At 27.7% G+C, this 19669-nt stretch overlaps 1 protein-coding gene across 2 annotated transcripts in view; it reads right to left on the reverse strand.

Annotated features, from left to right (window-relative positions):
• The window catches only part of LOC107445923 (kelch-like protein 5), a 43167-nt gene extending 25076 nt beyond the window's left edge, over positions 1-18091 (reverse strand). For both annotated transcript variants that reach the window (XM_043050408.2, XM_071187969.1), the window contains exons 1-4: positions 17889-18091; positions 15333-15454; positions 11307-11604; positions 4774-4970 (exon numbers count right to left, since the gene is read on the reverse strand). In XM_043050408.2, the coding sequence (XP_042906342.1) occupies positions 4774-4970; positions 11307-11598 (489 nt within the window). In that variant the 5' untranslated portion in view covers positions 11599-11604; positions 15333-15454; positions 17889-18091. The remainder of the gene's footprint in view (positions 1-4773; positions 4971-11306; positions 11605-15332; positions 15455-17888) is intronic.
• Between the last annotated feature and the right edge of the window lie 1578 nt (positions 18092-19669).

Genomic DNA, 19669 nt, shown 5'->3' on the forward strand with positions numbered 1-19669 from the left:
ATGCTGGCATTTCATCAGTTCTTTAATTAAATTAACTCTAAATGCCCGATGTGTCAGAGTTGACCCTGACACTAAATAAGCATTCAAAACAGATAGATCTAAAAAATGAAAATACAGTTTTTTTGTCAATTTCAAAGTTCTTCTGCTAAAAGAATAGCTATTAGATATTCTGTCACTTTTATCGACGTCTGTCACTTTTATCTTTTGTCCTTCTAACATAAGGCAACTAAATCGTTAGAGATCTTAGTGATTGTTTCACCTTTTTTCCTCTTCCTTTTACTGAGTTCTTTAGGAAAATTTTTTCTGTTTTGTCTAACAGTTCCACAACAGTTTATTTTTTTCGTTTTCAGCAGATCGCAAAATAGTTCCAGTGAACAGAAAAAATTGGCCATGTTCATCTTATGCCCTTTATCTTTTATACATTCTGTCATTTTGCTCACTACATAGTAGGCGCTGATACCGTAGGAGAGTCTTTGAGCTTATCTTTGCCTAAATATACGCTCATGTCATATGTATATCCAAGTTTATCAGCAACTTTGTAAATTTTTATTCCTCACTGTTTTCGTTTTTTTGGGATGTACTGTCGGAAAAGTACTCTTCCTTTAAATTTTACGATCACATCATCAATTGAAAGCCCTTCTGTTGGATGCTACACAAATTTAAATGAATCATTTAAAATTACAAATATCTCTCTTAGTTTCCATAAGCAATCATAGTTTTCATCATTGTAGTGTTTTTTTAAATTATTGTCAGAGAAATGCAGAAATATTAATATCAGCATAAACCTATCTCTAGGCATGCACTTCCTCATAAGCGGTGTTGACACTAGTTCGTTTGTTGACCAGTAGTGTAAAATATTATCTAAGTCTACATGGCCCATCAGCATAATTGTTGCTAGAAATTTCTTTATTTCACCGGGATTCGTTGGCACCCAACTTGCCTGATGATTCCGGTATTGCATCCATTATTTGTTCGGCATATCTGCTTGTTTCGTTAGATAATATTTTAAACAATTTATCACAAAAGAAAAGTTCAAAGAATTCAACTTCTCTTTTCAAATCTTTATGTTTTTCATTTAGCCCAACGTTTCCAGTAAATGGTAAAACATTTACTTAATCGTCAAGAGATGGTTCTTTCCATTGAAATACTCTTTCTACTGCTATTAAATTGGAATTTACACAATTCAACTGACAATTATCCTTAAATTCATCCTCACTATCAATTTCATTCACTTCATTCTTTTCCTCTTCCTCCTCACACTCAGATTCTAAATCAGCGTACGTTTCATCATCGAAATCATTCATTATTTTATCGATTTCTTCCTGAGTGAGTGGTCTCCCTCTACGTGGCATCTTAAAAGATGCGAAAAATTCCTTTAATGTAAAAAGCATAAAAAAATACAAAACGAAAGCAACAAATTAAAAAATAAAACGTAAATAAAAATTTTATTACAACATTAGCAAAAGATTGTAAAAAAATTAACAAAAATGTAAACAAGAAAAAAACGTAACTAACAAAGAAATTAATAGAAAAAAATAAACTAGGATTCGCAAAATATCGCTGAAATGATCACAAATGAAATGAAACTAGTACTTTCAAAGGGAATGAAAGAAATTCTCATACCTTGAAACTCGCCAACTGATAATAAAAGAGAAAATCTTTCAGCCAATTTGAATCGAAAGTGAGCACACCTGAAGTCTTTTTTCAACAATAGGAGCAAATTACAGGGGGTTCCTGAAGAAATGACAGGTGCGATGGCGGTCTAGTAGAAAAAGGGGAAGAGAACCACCGGTACAACTGCTGATCCAGCGACGCAATAAGAGAAGTTTTTTCTACCGGTACATATGCTGTACCGGCCGCAATCAAAAGGTTAATATATCTTATTTTAGTATTATGGAAATTCCAAAAAAATTTTGAGATGATTTTGAAAATAGCATGGTTTTGGAATTTCTATTTTTAGTATTAGCTGTTTAACAAAATAAGGCATGTCAAGCCTTTTCCTGACATAACAATATTTTTTTGAATGGTGCGAAAGATGAGAAATAATATTAACAACTTTTTAAACAAATTTTTTCAACATTAACCTTTTTAAAAGGGCAACTCTCTTAGCGTTAGCAGACGAGAATAAGTTTGCAAGTAAAAATAAAATTGCAGGTCCATAATTTTTTGTTCATTTAAAAAACAAAGCAAACTTTTATATTTTTTGCTGTCCACATATATGCATTTACTTTTCATTAATCAAATAAATAAAAACAATAAAAAAAGACAATCAATAATTTATCTTCATTTTTCAGAAAAACAGTATGCTTCAATAGTCAGCTGTTTTGCATCGAACAATTTTGATCAGCAGAATATTTTTAATTTCTTAACAAGATTTAATTCTCAGCTAACTGGCAATAATTCTAAATTTTCATTTAATAAAAACTAGACAATAATTTGAAAAGGATTTTTATTTTAAAGGAAAATCTAAATTAAAGTACCAAAACAACTGATTAGTATATATTAATGGAAAAATAATACTTGGTTGCGTATTTAATAAATGTTATAAATTTAATTAAATAGTTGGCAAAATAATTCTGTGAAGAGCGCATGGACAGGTAATTAAAAAATTTGATTTAAGATTAAGGCGATATATAAGATGTTGAGAAATTTTAAGATTCTTAAAAATGTTGACTACATAGTACTAATAATTTTAAAATATATATATTTAAGAAATTGTTAAATATATTATTCCAAACCTATGCATACGTTTTTATATTTTTGAAATTGTATAAATTATTGAAAGAACAAACTAAAAAATTAAATAAAAAAAAGCTGATATATAATCACATTCTATCAGAAACATGCTTTTAAAAAACACTACATTCATTGAATAAAATGTTTTACTAAAATCTCTTTATTGAATTACGAATAAATTTTTAGACGACTAAAAAAGAAACACCATATTTTATAAATAAATTAAAAAAAGAATTAGCAATTGATTATTAGCAAAAAAAATATGAATGAAATTTTACGCTATGGGTGCACAAGTCAAGTTTCCCCAAGTTATCTACACTTAAATATTAATTGCCACGTTCAAATATTTCTTCATTGTTGCCAAATAATTTTTTTAAAATAATTAATTTTAATTTTTTTGGCTTCTACTAAATAAAAACTGTTGAAACTTAAGATTTTGCAACAGAAAAAATTTGTACATAGATGAACATGGTTTAAAAAAATTTATACTTTATAATTCAAAAGTTTTTTCATACACATTTAAGTAATAAAAAATAATAAATTATTAAATATTATTTTTTGAATGAAATCATCTTTGGGTAAATGGGTTTTATGAGTGAGTGAAATTTTTTTTTTGGATTGCCTAAATAGTTTTAAAAATATGACTTAAAACGCAAAAATTGAAGTTAACATTAAGGGGTCCGAACTTCGGATCGCTTTCCTGACCAAACTATGGGGATTATATTTCTCAGATTGCTTTTTTTCCCTATTAACCTTAAAAAGTGCAACCAGTATGTCTTCGTTCAATACATAATGAAATGAACACTACTTCATATGCAAATCACCTTCAGGACTATGAACACTGGGACCTTTGAGAGTTTACAGAGAGGATCAAGTAAAACAGAGTAAATTTATGTTTGCCATGCTCAACTTGACAATATCAATTTCAATTAGTAACATACTGGGTCAACAAGGTGATTATGGGTTTACTAGTTCAGACATATAGTCATACTAGCCTATCAGTAAAGGTTTATGTGGTGACCTCTAACTGCTTCTTTACTAAGAACAAAGTGCCATGTCACTGACATTTGGACTGGTATCTTTGGGCTATCATATGACAACAACCAAAGTGGTCTGATTAAATTATAAATGCAACAAGTGCCGGCCAGGTGGCCGAGCAGTTAGCGCGCCTGATTGCAAAGTCAATGGCTGCGGGTTTGAATCCCGCTCTGGGCATGGATGTTTCTCTCTCTTGGGTTGTCCTCTGTTGTGTGTGATGTATGAATGTGACTCACCCTATGAATGGGTTTGTGGCAGTGTGGCGTGGGCAATGTTACTCGCCTCCGTGACTTTGGTTCACAGGTGCCCACTGGGTAACGCAAAATGAGTAACAAATCTGGCATCTTCTAAGGCAAAACGAATAAAGTTCAGTGCCTGCCATTGGAAAAAAAAAATAATAAATGCAGCAAGTGCAAATTGGATTGCATTTTAAGCTTTATAGGATTTTAAAAAAAAGATTGATTAAGATCTGCAATATTATTCTTGTTCAAGCATATTTTTCATTCTAATTTATCATAAATGAACTACTATAATAATACAATAATAGTAAATAATCTAATAAGAGATTTGTCAAAAAATTTTAATAAAAAAATTTAAAAATAAAAAAATTAAATTTCACAATGTCAATATTTTTTATAGTGGGTAATCGATCATAACATTTCCTCATTTTAATTTATGGAATGGTGAAATTTCATAATTTATCAAGTCATTTATGTGTTAGTTTAACACAGGTTATTCACATAAACTGTAAATGGCTTCATTCTGTTTTCTTTACTTAAGTAAAATCATGTTTTGGTTATGTCTACCTCCTTACATCTTACAGTGCATGGTCTTCTAGATTTGTTAAGGACACAAAATCGGATTATATAAGATTTTATTAATTTATGTGTGAGTAAGTTAAGCCACTTATCTTAAAGGGTTACAGTTTTAAACTATTGCCCTTTAAGATAAGTGGCAATAGTTTAAGACTATTTTCTTAAAAATAAATGCATTACCTACCATTACATATGTTAAAGCAGCTTGATGCAAGTCCATGCACCCTTGAGATTCAGAAAATAAAGAAAAGCCAATGCAATTCGAAGGATGCAACCGAGATGCCAAAAAATCACAGCATGCTTTCACTACTTCAGATATTTGTAAAACATTTGCAGTTGATAATGTTGTTTCCACATTCTCTTCAGTTAAATGAATTTCACCTAAAAAATAAAATGTAGACATTTAAACTTTAGCAAAATTTGTATATTGTTTTACATTGTTGATAAGTTTATGCCAAAAAGCTATTGTTGTTAAGTTTATGCCAAAAAGTTATTTTTGATAAATTGAATGATTTTGACATACATGTCTCAACTACTATTTAGGTTTCATGCAAACTTATTTGTATTCAAAACTATTTTATTGTATTAGATTCTCAATAAGATTTATGTAGAGATTCTGTATGAGCCAGAGCGAGAAATACAGTAACTTGAGTTAGAGAGTTCTTTTCCATGCAGGCCTTGGCTGACTCAACAGCTGACAAATGCCAGTACCACCTATCCATGGCAACTCTCTTCCAAATTCTAATTTTTAGGGTTTTCAAATAATTTTCGATGTCGTTGAGCGATCCAGTAGGGGGGCTGCCTCTGGAACGCAGCTCCTCGGGATTCTTAAAGGTGAAAATTTTCATGGCGCTATTTTCAGAGTTTCTCCATAGATGGCGCAGCTATCTCAGCCTATTACTGCAGATTATTTGTGAAATTTGGGGCTACTTATAGAGTAGGTAGACCCCGAAGATATATCTGGTCCGCCAGCATCCCCCTTTTTCAAAAATATTTACGGCTTTATATTATTAATAATATTTGTAAACGCATCTTGATGATTAAATTACTAATTCATGTACTTTCCAAAGTGGCCAATTTATTAATTTTGCAGACAATTGTTAATCTTTCATCAACATTTTATGCTATATTTGAGAATTTGTTTTTTCAATTTCAATGTTAATATTATTAATTCTCAAATTTCAATACTGTTCATTTTGTAATAGTTCAAACATGTGAACTGGAGAAAATGAAAAAGTAGGTTACTTTTCAACGCATGTTCAGAAGGGAATGAAGGTAGTCACGCGAAGTATATAATATAAGAAATACATACAGTAATAAATTAAAATTAAATATATATATATATATATATACAGTCAATTCACTATAACTCGAATATTACTATTTCTCGATTACTCGAACTTTACTCCCTTTAACTCGATTTTTTTTGGATCTTTTAAAGAAAAAAAAACCTAGGAGCTGATATCTTGCCCCTTCCTTTGCAACACATCACAATGTCTTTCGCACTCCTCATGGAGAAGTTAAAGCTGTCCCTCTTGAAGTATCTGAACAGAGGTTAAAAGAAACGTTACCAAATTTACTTCAAGCATGCAGTTAAAATGTTTTCAATATTGATGAAATGGGTTTATTTTTTAAATGTCTTTTAAATAAGACTATGATGTTTAAGGATGAAAACTGCTCAAGGGGTAAAATGAGCAAGAAACGTTTGACTGTCCTAGTTGAAGGAAATGCACCTGGGACAGAGAAATTGCCCTTAGTTGTTATCGGAAAATACCGAAATCCCCGATGTTTCAAGAATCTAAAAATGTATCCTTTGGATTACAAGTCTAACAAAAAGATTTGGATGACATCAGTTTTATTTGAAGACTATTTAAGAAAATTGGATCGGAAATTCTTCGCTAAAAAAAGAAAAGTGATACTCTTTATGGATAAATGCACAGCGCATAGTGATCTACCTAATTTGAAAGCAGTAAACTTGCAGTTTCTCCCGCCAAACACAACAGCAAAGTTGCAGCCGATGGACCAGGGTATCATAAAGTGCTTCAAACAGTCTTATCGTAAATGGCTTGTCAGAAAAATGATCTTAAATATTGTAAGCATTTAGAAGATTTGTAATTAATAAGCATTAATTAAATAATCCGACAATATTTTGAAAGTCCAAAACCGAAACTAACGGTAAGTCGAACTTCCGATATGTCGAAGTTTTTCGTCAGTCCTATCAGATTCGAGTTATCGCGAATTCACAGCATATATATATAGATAGATACACACATAAATACAGAAAATTAGTAATTTACTTATACTTACAAGTACGGAAATTTTAACACTGGCACAAATTAATAGTTATAAAATTTGAAAATAACGCCTCTGCTTTAATAACTTCATAATAATATTTAGAAACTTTAATAGTTTTATTTTGTGCAATTATTTTTTTCCAATTTAACATGTTTTTGTTGCTATAAATATGCTGTTACGTCACATTTTCCTTCATAGAAGATTGAAAACTTTTGCAGAATTAGTGCAAAATGTATAACTAATTTCCTTTTTAGAAGATATTATACAAGAAATTTCGTCCGAATATTGATTAAAGAAATTAAATACTTCTTATTAACTTTCTTTTCCAACATATCTAACGATCTAAACTGCACATGATACACTTTTTTACTTTTCTTACAGGAACCAATAACGGAATTACTTAATTTCATGATGCTCACAAAAGATTTCTTCTTTCAAGAACGATTCTCTCAGCTGAGACTGATCCATATTGCTTTGGGATCATTCTCACTGCATCAACTTTTTACCACAGTTAAAAATTAAATCAATCGGAAATAAATACACTTTAATAATGTGTTCTGAATTTTTTGTAGCGTACATACGTAAACAGATGATGCACATGTGGGAGAAGACGTCCAATTGAATCCAAATGTGCGTGAAAACAACTCAAATTAAGTTTGACGCAAAAATAAACAAAAATTAATGATTGGAGACCAAGATATTGTATAAAAGTCTGCAGGCAAAATATGGGGCACACTAATAGTCTGACTGGATCTGATTTTTAGTATTGCTAACTTCTACTACAGATACCATCTAGGAATGCCTACCACTGATGAATACAAAACTTCACTTTATGATATAAGTGAAGCATTTGGAAATAAGTGTTTTATTTTAAAAGGGTTATTACATTTCCTCATATTATATTATTTGTACCTCTAATTGGTAAATGGGATAATTAATATTGTAAAAGTATTGGCTAGCATTCTTCTTGATCCAGAAAATTACGCCAACATGAATTTTACTGAACAAATTATGTATATTTTTTATTCGATTACAGTAGTTTCCGTTAGATACATTATATAACCAATTAGAATTATATTAGGTCAAAATAATGTAACCAATAAACGAGATTATGTAAGCATGAAACAAACTAATATAAATTGCATATTAGCACCTTCGTTAACCAGGTCATGAGATATCATGCGGCAATCTTTTTATACAGTTTAGGTCAAAAAACAGATTTAGTACAAGCAAGATGCATAATATCATCCAACTATTTCTGTAGAAAATATTCTTTCTCATGACAAATAAATATTCTTTATTAAAACAAACTTATTGTAAAATTTTAAAGTTAAAATGGTTGCTAAAATAAGAAAATCTAATTAATAATCTAAGAAAGTCTAAGAAAATAATTTTTATTGATTACTACTCTTCAATGATAGATATATAATAACCCCCTGTTCTCGGCTGACAATGAACGTGTTAAACAAAATTTCTAGAAAAAAGCTCAGAGAGTAGTATAAAAATTAATAAAACAAAATTAAGCAGAATCAAATAATATAAACAACCTAATTTCTACCATGATTTTCTCTCCTTGGGTGATTTCAATTAGGTCTTGACCGTAAAAAAAAAAAAAAAAGACTAAAAGAATTAAAGGTTTTATTTAAAACGAAATGTACTTTTTTAAAAGATGTCAGAATAAATAAAAATAAAAAAAATGTCAAATGTTGCTCCAAGTTCATCCTTATATTACTGCTCTACTTTAAAATTCCAACCTATTCCCATTTCTTTTCCTCAAAAACGATAAAACATTGCTCATCATCTCTCCCATTCATTGCTCATTTACTCCTCCCCAACTGCAAAATTACCCTATATTTGAATTTGCATTTCATAAAATAGTTAAATTAACAGTAAATTTGTATTCTGATTTGAAGTTTTCTATAAGAAAAAAATAATCATTAATTGTTAAGATTTGCTTTTAGCTAAGAATTTCACAATTTGGCTAATTTACAGGCTAATAACTTAGAAGTTCCTATTTCGGTCATTGTGTTAGTAAAGATAATCTATTTTTTTCAAGCAAAAGCAACTATTGTACTGAGTGGGAAATAAAGTTTAATTTTTATTGAAGTAATTATCAATTCATAAATAGTACTATTTATAACTTTAAAGGTTGGTTACACAGTTGAGCCTTGTTAACATGAACACGCTTAACATGAATTTCTTTTTACGTGAACTAATTTTCAATTCCCGTCAAATTCTGTTCGAATATAATACTTTAAAGTACGTTTAATATGAAATATCTGTTAAGGTGAACTCAAATTTCATTACCCTAGGGAAAAAATGTACTTTAAATGTGAACAGAAAATTTATTTTCCATCTGATAGATAAGAAAACTGATCACTCGCTGTTCTTAATCTATAAAAGGTTTTTTGAATGCTCAGCATTACAGCACTCAAATGAAAAAGTTGTGTGAATTGAATTTATTGAGGGAGAGGGGCCAATACAGCAAACACCATAAACCCTTTTATACTCTAATATAAATATAGGTGTGAGTGTAAAGAAGAAAAAAAAGTACCAAAAGTTCACTTTTTGAATTTTATCTGAAATGTATTTTTTTCTTCCTTTATAACTTTATTTTATTTTTTAAAGTAACAGGTTGTATTTATTATGAGATACATAGAAGTTATTTATTTAATATAAAGCCCAAAATAAAAAAAAATATTGAAATAAAATGTATATATTAATTTATATATTCGCAATAAAATTGTAAGATTATAAAATGCAAATTGATACCAGATATAGATAATAGAAAATATCTGTACATAGTACAATTTTCCTCAAACATATTTCTGAACAGATAACTTGAACTACTTTTAATAAGAACAAATTTTCGGTTCTTCGAGTTGACATTAACGAAGTTTGACTGTATAAGCTTAAAAAATATACTTAAAAGTAAGTTAAAGCAAATCAAGAAGAAATTTTTAAAAAAAAAAATTATAAATAATTATTATATGTAAAGCTAAATCAGAAATGAGATAACAAAATAGTTTGAAAACTCTCTTACATAATATAATTAAAAAATCTTCTGATTTAAAAGCATCATCTTTATGAAAAATCTATTAGTTCTATATACAATTTAATATAGAAAAATTAAGTCAGCTGTTCAATCAGAATTTTAAAGGATGACCTGAATTCCAAATTGGAGATTAAAATTGTAAAACTACTGTAAATTACATTTCTTTACAACATTTTCACCCTTGACATTGACATCGTGTTAATAAGATATTGTTAAAAATAAAATTCCATTATGTTAAAATAAATGAAAAAAGTATTTATTCTTTATTTATTATTAAATCATTAGTCTTAAAACATAGCTTTACTACTTTATGTGTGCCAATTCGTAGTTTTTATTCTTTTTCATCATACTATTGTTTTCAACCTTTTTTAATAACAGAAATATAATGCCTTAAACATCTCATTAAAAATTTTCATTGATTTAATAGCTTGGAGGAGAATCACTGTTATAAGGTATTTTAACATGCAATACTAAAATAACAAAGATATTGAGTATTTATTGAAGTTAAGTAATATAAAAGCATATTTAAAATAATCAGTAATGATTCTTCTTTTTATCATGTTAGCATAGTTATGGAACTAAAGAAGATACTAATTTTGAACTTTTAAATGTCAATTGATAAGATTATTCAATAAATAAAAATGGTTCCTGCAAAACTCTTTTGAACGATTTAGTAAAAGTTGAATATTTTACTTAAGCTTAAAGTATTCAACTCTTAGTTTAAAATAAACCAAGAAAAAACTCTGTTTTAAACTGATAAAACCATGTTTATACAAAAAAAAAAAAAAAAATTGGACTGTGGATTTTGTTTACTTTTTATAAGGAATTTTTACCGAACACTATCCTTTAATAATTTTTAATTCAACCAATATTAAAACATAGTAATATAATTCATCGCTTATTTCTATGTATTAATAAAAAAACATTTAGGTTATTTTTTTTCAAATTAATATGAGACTCTCATATCACTCTCAGAAAGTGATATAAAATAAATCCACCAGTCGGATTAGATGAAGTAGCTAAAGAATATTGACAAAAAAAAATTCACTACTCATTATCAAGTTCATTCTCCTGTCTTAAAATCAACATATAAATGCATGTTTGACCTCACTGTTTGAATATAAAACTTTCTAGTTCTGCACAATAATAACAGACTCATTTAAATATTTTAGTGAGAAAATCATGTTACATAAGAAATTGTTTTTTTCTTTCTTGTTCTTAAATTAAAGTAGTTTAAGAAGCTTAATAATCATAAGAATTAAAAAATTGCATTCAAAATTAACAAAATTTAAAAATAAGAAGCCTGTTTAATTTGCTAAAGAAAAATCACTGAGGTAATAATCAAAAGACAATATAAGTATAGTTACCAGTATAGCAAAATTCAACCAATGCTTGTAAAGCAATAGGATCAGTGCCTTCCATTGGTACGCGACTCAGAGTAGCTTCCATGAGATCACTTGTGAACATTGCATAAAAATAATCACTGGCAGAAGAAAGAACAAGACGATGTGCAGTTATTTCAATATTGGAAACAACAAGGGTGATATCAGTAAGTTTGTCAGCTAAACATAGATCTCTCATTCTGTTTAGACTCTGCTGAGCATGACACTGAGAGACAAATTTCTCATTAGTATTCTGAGATGGTTCTGCCTCTCCCATGATTATCTAAACAATAATGTAAAACATATTTATGAATACTTTTTTAAATACAATGTAAAAATATAAATAAGCAAAATTTGGAACCCATTCTTATTTTAGAGCTTCTAATTTTAATCAAATTCGATGCACAAAAGCCTGTCAAATTAAGTTCTAAAGCATTTCAAAGTGAGAAACTAAGAGTCATAGTAGTAATGATAAGGGCTCTTTTGAGATTGCTTGTATGAACACAACCAGTAATAGGTAAAAGTTGAGATCAATCTCAAGCTAGTGCATCTTTTAAATTAGTAAAGATTTTGGTTGTAAGTTAAAAGTATGTACTTAATATACAGATACTGTTAAAAAATGAAAACTTTAGACCTTTATAGAACATTTAAAAACTATTCTAAACCATTGAAATTGTAAATAGAAAACTCTTCTTATTTTCAAAACTCCTTCCGTTCAGGGTTAGAAATTAGAATGTGACAATCAGGTGTCAATGGCACCTAAATATTCTTTCTTAGTTGTCAAAAAAGGTGTAATTTTTAAAATGATATTTTTAACTATAATATTTATGGATTGTTATGATAGTAGTAAAATTTTTTTTCAGGGTTTAGACCTTAAAATTAACATGGTGCTAAAAACTGAAAAGGATACTGTATACCCCCCAAAAAGGGCTCCATTACAATAATAGGACATAGTAGTATTGATGGATACCACTCTAAAAAAAAATTTCAAGAGAGAACTTACATTTTAACACAGTAACAGTCTAGTGTTATTTAGCAGAATAATTCAGAAATTTGGCTCACTTTGCATGAGAATCGCCCAAATATTATATCAATAATTTTATCTTTTTTATAAATTTTGCAGTATCTATTGTAATTTTTAAATAAAATAGTCTAAATTGGGAAGATAAAAGAAAATCATATTATTTATAAAATAAAACAAGGAAGGATTCTGAGCAATCTACACTTCTAGTAATTTACTTTTAAACTTTAAGCTTTTATATTATTATCGGTACAAGTAATTCTTGAAAAATTTTAAGTTTCTCTTTATATTATTGTTATGTGTCCTTTAATACAACTTTAGAACTATAGTGCTACTAGAAACATTTGCTAGCATATATTGATCTATATTTAAAGTATTTTTATGCTATAAAAGCTAATTTTCAAGACATTTTTATTTCTACAAATGTTCAATTTCGTAAGAAATTTTTATTTAATATTCTAAGAATTGACTTAAAAGACACGCATAGTGCTATTTCAAACAAAAAAATTATTTTTTATTTGGTCAGGAGAACGGTTGAAAGTTTAGTCTTCTCAAAGGTAATTTTACTATTTGCTTATTTTGCCATATCTCGAGATTTTAATTAAATGAATTTTATAATTTTTTTAATTTTTTGTTGATGAATTTTTAAACAAAATTCATTTATTTAAAGATAATTCCAAGCAAAAAATAAATTTTAGCAATTATTCATACAATTTTTGTAGTATCTAATTTTACAAGGCAAAATACAAAATTTGATCAAAATTGATCGAATTGCTCCTGAGCAATCGAATTTTAAAAAAGTCTCATATTTAAAATTTTGCTTTCTCAGGAACTATTCAACCGGTTTTGCTCCAATTATGCATTTTGCAATTTAAAATTACCTACTTTAAAATAATGTAAAAAATTGAATACCTTACAATTCAAAGTATTTCAACAATAATTAGATAAAATAATAAAAAAATTATAAATATTTATTAAAGTTTATATTTTGCATGAAAATATGTTTGGATAAACAAATTTTATAATTGTGTGCAAAAATTTTTAAACTCACTTAAAAAGTTATGGAGATATGGTGAAATATGCAAGAAGTAATATTAACATTAAGGGATTCAAACTTTGGATTGCTCTCCTTACCAAACTATACAGATCATATTTCCTAGATAGCGGCTACCCCCTATGTTTTGGGGGTCAAAAATCTGAATCTGTTGCAAATAAGCAGGGTTCGTGTTTTTTTAAAAAAAATCAAAAGAATCAGATTTTTTGATTTTTATTCAAATACACTGTAAGAACTTTAATTCAAGATAAAAAAAAATTACAAATGTTTAATCAAATTAACTTAATATTAAAACTATATTGTAACAATATTTTAGAAGCTCTAACTAAAATAATTTTTCTTTATAATACATGGCTTTGAATGCATAGCAACCATTTTGAAACAAATGCATGGTTAAAATTTAAAGACTAGATGAAATAGAGAATTTAAAAAATACTTCAGGGGTCTGTCTGGGTTTTTCTGAGAGGTACCTATTTTGTGAAAATTAAAAATTATATTAAAAAATCAATACAAATATAGTAAAAATATGGATTTATCATTTCTTACGAGACACAAAAATTTTTTTTTAAGGAAAAGTATTTTGTGTGATTATTCTATCATTTATAATAAAGTTGAATTTGTAAAGGTACCGTTAAAGGGTAGTAAATTTGGCTTGGACAGACCCCTGTACTTTAACTATTAAAACAAAGTTTCAGTTAGCAAACCATAACTTTAATTTAAAATTGTGATTTCTTTTTTTCTCTTGATTTTTAAAATTACAAAATAAATGTAGCAGACCGTGTTTATAAATGCAGTTATTCATCAAAAAATAAATAAATATTTAATCTACATATTTTTATATTAAAATATTCATTTTTAATTCTATATCAAAATAGATAAGTTAAGCTAAAAAAAAATTTAGAAAATTTATGTACTCATTGGAATTTTTTTTCAATCAGATAATGTCAAAGATACTGTAAACATATTATGAGAAAAAAATACCAGTTAATAACCCTACTGCATCAAATAGACTTTGAAAGAGTTTGAAAGGGAAGAATGACACTATATTAGGAAAAAAACATCTGAATTCATCAGCCCTTTTTTTTTCTTTTTCTATTTTTGGCCTATTAGGGTAATTTCTTTTTAATATAACCTCAAGCTTCAGAAATATACATTTTCCACCAATAAAATATGATGTAGATTTTAATTCACGCTTTTTCATTCGAAAGGTAGAATTTAAATTAATATTTGTATTATTTTTTGAAAAAAATTCATGTTTATTAATTACTTTCTACAGCTATGCAAGTCTATATTGAGACAGCATTAAATGTTTACTTTAATCTGTACTTTCAATCTCAAGAATCAAAAGATTTTTAAAAATGTAATTTCAAATGTGTTGGAATTTAACACACACAAAGAAAGTAATTTCGTTAACTAAAATTAATTAATGCAGCAATTTATTTAAATTAAACTTTAATACTAATAAAAGTATCAAAAATTTAAAACACTGTTTTTTAACTTTTAAAATCAATATATATAGATAAAAAAAATTAGTTGATTTAAATCGTGATTTAAATCAACGAACCCTGCAAATAAGGTATGCTTATTCAGAGAAAGTATGGTTTTGTGTCTGATTTTGCAATTTAAACTATCGTCTGCATTAATTAATTAGCCTATCTGAATTCATCTCTTCAAACCAGTAAGATTGACTCCTAAGATATGAAGTGATCATTTGATTAAAAGTTATTCAGGATGGGTGTTTGTTTGTTTTTTAGCACTGTACAGTGCAAAGAAAACCCCGAAAGCCTTTGACTTAATATTCGGATTTTGACATACTCAATCTATATGGTTCGAGAGGTTCTTTTTCCTTAAGAAAATAAGTGAGATTAAGAAAATTAAAAAAGAAAAATAAATAAACATAATAGAACAATATAATTATACCCAGTTCCATACTTACAATTAGAAATTTTTCCTACACTAATGTCATTCTTAAATTTTTACAGGAGAATTCAAGACTATTTGCAGTATTTTGCATTTGATAATTATTCTGCATGTCTTTTCCTGATAATTACTGGCAATCTAAAAAGAATCCAATAATGATACTTTGAAATCCATATCATTTCATCATTAACACAAGAAAAAAAACATTTTAATAAAATATTTTGACCAAATCTAACAAGATGTTTCATTATATCTGCTCAATACATAATTTATGTTTGCGTTGCCCCAAATGTTTTTTGATCTTGCACAAATTTAACAACAAAAAAAAAATTGTGGTTTGTCCGAGAGTAGCAATGAGTTATACTGTTTGAGTTGGTCCTCTTTTGTGATGAATTTTTTTTTTTTTTTTTTTNTTTTTTTTTTTTTTTTGTTCTCAAACCTGGCCATTATTTAGGGTCAGTGTTATATTACTAGGCATTACAATTATTTAAAAACCAAAAATCATGGATTATGTAAAATAAGTAATCAGGAGAGAATTTTTTCGAAGGAAAAACGATCAGTTTATTTTAAGTCGTTTTTAAACAATTCACAACCTTCGAAACCAATGTGCACTTGACATTGTGTTGATGAACTGAGTGACAATGCGACTACAACTGTAAATTATGTATTCTACTTTATACAAGCACAACTATGTCTTTTTATTTTAGTTACTCGTTGTTACAAAACTTTTGTAAATGTTACTTAAAATAACATTATATTTGGTTATAACTCAGTTTTTCAAAATTCTAGATGTTACTGTTTCAGCTTAACTTTTATGCTAACTAATTACAAGGTATCTGCTTAATTTTAGATTTTCAAATTCATGATTTTCCATGACTAATTCCGAGAATTTTTCATGACTTAACTAAGTTACTTTTATTTCCGACAAAAACAGAACAATAAATTTAAAAAGGCATTATAATAACATTAATTGAAATGATAGGTATTACCAAAACTGTTATACTCTACATCTTCTTATTTATAGATTTTAAATTGATAAAAAAAAAAAATAATAATAATAATAAAAATTCTGAAATCACAGAATTTTAAAAGACAATTCACTCCAGAAATGATGCTTTTTCTTTCATTTTTTGAAAGAACACCATAATTTTTAAAGAACATGATAAAAACATTTTATATTTTAATAAAATATGACTGTGAGTGGGGATTTTGTTAGAAATTAAGATATTCGAAACACCATGAAATTTGGGGATTCCATTTTAAAAATTAAATTTTTCGGCAACCTAAATCCATGACTTTCCCTGATTTTTTTTAAAAAAATAGTTACAATTATGACATTTCATGACAAATTTAGTTCAATACTGAAATTCACGACTTTCCATGATATTCCAGGTACGCGGATACCCTGTAATTAACCTGGGAATTTTCCTAGACATTGAAGAATTAGACTCCTAGAATTTTCCAAATTATTGCTTCCAGAAGGAGTTCTAGGGAACTCTTCTCCATGAATATGTACAAATTTCCCACCACTGTTCAAGATATGTAATAATGTGATGATGAAGCATTACTTTGTAATAACTTAAACTTTGTAATATTTTTCCATCTGTTGAATTCTACTTTTATACTACTCTCTGTATTATTACAATTATTGTCTTTGTACACTTGAAAGATCTTAATAAAATGCTTTATTGTCTTCTGGTTGGAGAACTTTGCATGGCTGTGTGGTTACTTCAGTGCATGCGGCACTCAGACTAGTCTTTGCTTTTACACCAGTGCTTTCCTGGGGCCTAAGTCCGCAGACATCCTTCAACCATTGACACAGATGTGCTGCTGTTTTTCGTCGGCAAGTCATCCCTTGAGTGTTGATTTTGTACTTGAGTAGTCACGAGCACTCACTTTGCACACACAGGTAACTACAGTAGGTAACTGGATATGCAAATAAATCTTACACATTAAGTTTTTCTAGTTTCTCATTTATCACTGGTTTATTCTCTACAAATTTTAGGCGACTATTTTACAGTGAATAGTAATATGAAATTTCTGTAATGAAGTTTTAAGTTATCTTTCATATTTAACACATAATATTAAAGTTCATTAAATAAGTAAGATATCTGCTTCTAATTTAGACCACACCTTTCAAAATACAGCAACTTTAAGTGAAATAAATGAAGCCGCTTTTGACATTATTATCTTGAAAAACTGGATGCAAAACTAATTATTTTTTCACAATTGTTTTATTTTTAAATATAAAAATTACAAGTTATCATAATCATCTGTTATTTCACACAAAATTATACTTAAAGTTTATGTATGCTCATTATAGGACCTTAAAGAGCTGGAATTTAAGAGATTAAAATCCTACAGATTTTGTAAAAGAATGCAGCTTAGGACTAAATGACGCTTTTAATAAATGAAATAAATATAAATTTCATTAAACAAAAAATAATTTTCCCATTTTCATACATCTCTTGCACTAAAAAATTTTAATTAATCAGCTTTAAGTTTCCGTTTAATTTATAATAGCAGATATATTTTCTTACTATTCTTTAAAATGAAAACATAAAATACTTACCTTTTAGAAGTATTGGATATCAGTAGAATGAATATAATACTGTTAATTAGATATTACATACGAAGATAACAAAACAAAATTATTGACAAAGATAATTTTTAAAAAAAAGTTAGCGATACAAGTCAATTCTTCCCATTTGACAGTTTCCACAAAAACCATAACAATAAACAGTACAGTACTACAAACAACGAATTGCTAGAAGCTTTTCCGTCTGCTTATTTCTGTCTCATATGAAGTGCTCTGTATTCGCTTATATAGCCCTTATTTTTCTTGATGATGTCCTGAATGTGGTTCACGCACCTTCAATCACCTTATGAAAAATTTGGAGCCTGATTGGTTAATATTTCGGTTGAAAATATTTTTCATCAATCAGGTACTCCTTGCTTCTTCGACGGTGATCAGTGCGTGTACCGTATTTAGTGAGTATTTGTGATCGAAACAGAATGCTTGGCGCCTAGCAGAATTTTTTTCCCCATGAAAGGAGAATCTTATAAAGCTAGATTATATTTCTAGAGATTAATATTCTTCGTACGACTTATTAGAGGAATTGTCCGACTGAAAACGAATTTGGACAACTCCGCAAGCATGTTATGATGCTACTCAAAAAAGTAACAACGTTGATATTTTACATTGATATAGCCAAATAAGGGATATCACTAACAACATGTTTAACCTTACGCTTTATTTAAGTCGTGATATTAATTTTCTTAAATTGATAACTCTCTGATAACAAAACGAAGATTATTGGCAAGGATAATAATTAAAAAAAAAAGTTATAGCTAAATAAGCCATTGATATAGCCAAATAAGGGATACCACTAACAACATGGCTAACCTCACGCTTTATTTATGTCGGGATATTAATTTTCTAAAATTAATTACTCGCTGATTTAAAAAGTCTGAAATTTTCTAAGTCCTTGAAATACTGGAGCAACCAAAAATGTGTAGGCGAACTTCCTTTCCCTCTTTCTCAGCGAGCTATGATTGTCAAAATTGACCTTGACAATGTTTGAAACAGAAACCGTTTCATAGACGAAGGAGGGTTATAATAACAAAAGAAAAAAAAAAAGAATAATAATCGTTACCCTCTGGTTTCTTTATTTTTTGTTTCATTTCGTGTCAAGAAATTACTAAAACTAAAAACAATATTTTTAAAAAAATTTTCTGAAAATTTCGTAATAGTAAATTTTTTTGCAGGGACTATTTTTTTTTGCGAAAAATTATTATTAAATTTGATTTAAGTAAGAAAAGAAAAAAAACTTTTTAAATTAATTCAGTAATAATTTACATAATGTAACATGATTATATAATCTCAATAGTATCATTCCCGGGATTTAAAATTTTAAATTTTTTTTCTTATTTTATTCATTGTAATATGGAAAATCCTTGTAACATGTATAAATTGAATATATTCAGTTTTTAATTGTTAAAAATATTAAGAATTTAATTAAAAATTAAGCATCATTTGCTCTCAATCTTACGAACGGAAAAATAAAGGTTAAAAAGTATTATTTTAAAAAAATTTATAGTTAAATGAGAATATATTCATGTTATATGAAATCTATGCTATCGTTGTAAATTTTAAAATGAAAGAAAAAGTTTTACAATCGTAAAATTAATTAATTAAATGATAAAGTCAAATATTTATTTCAGTAAGATTGGCTCAATAATTTGATAATTGAAAACTTCAAAATTAATAGCTTTTCTGAACTGAAGAGTAAAATTAATAATTTAAAAATATTTTTGAAAAATGTAAGATTTTTACAAATTTGAAATATGATA

Source organism: Parasteatoda tepidariorum, chromosome X1 (genome assembly GCF_043381705.1).
Source record: "Parasteatoda tepidariorum isolate YZ-2023 chromosome X1, CAS_Ptep_4.0, whole genome shotgun sequence".
Lineage (NCBI taxonomy): Eukaryota > Metazoa > Arthropoda > Arachnida > Araneae > Theridiidae > Parasteatoda > Parasteatoda tepidariorum.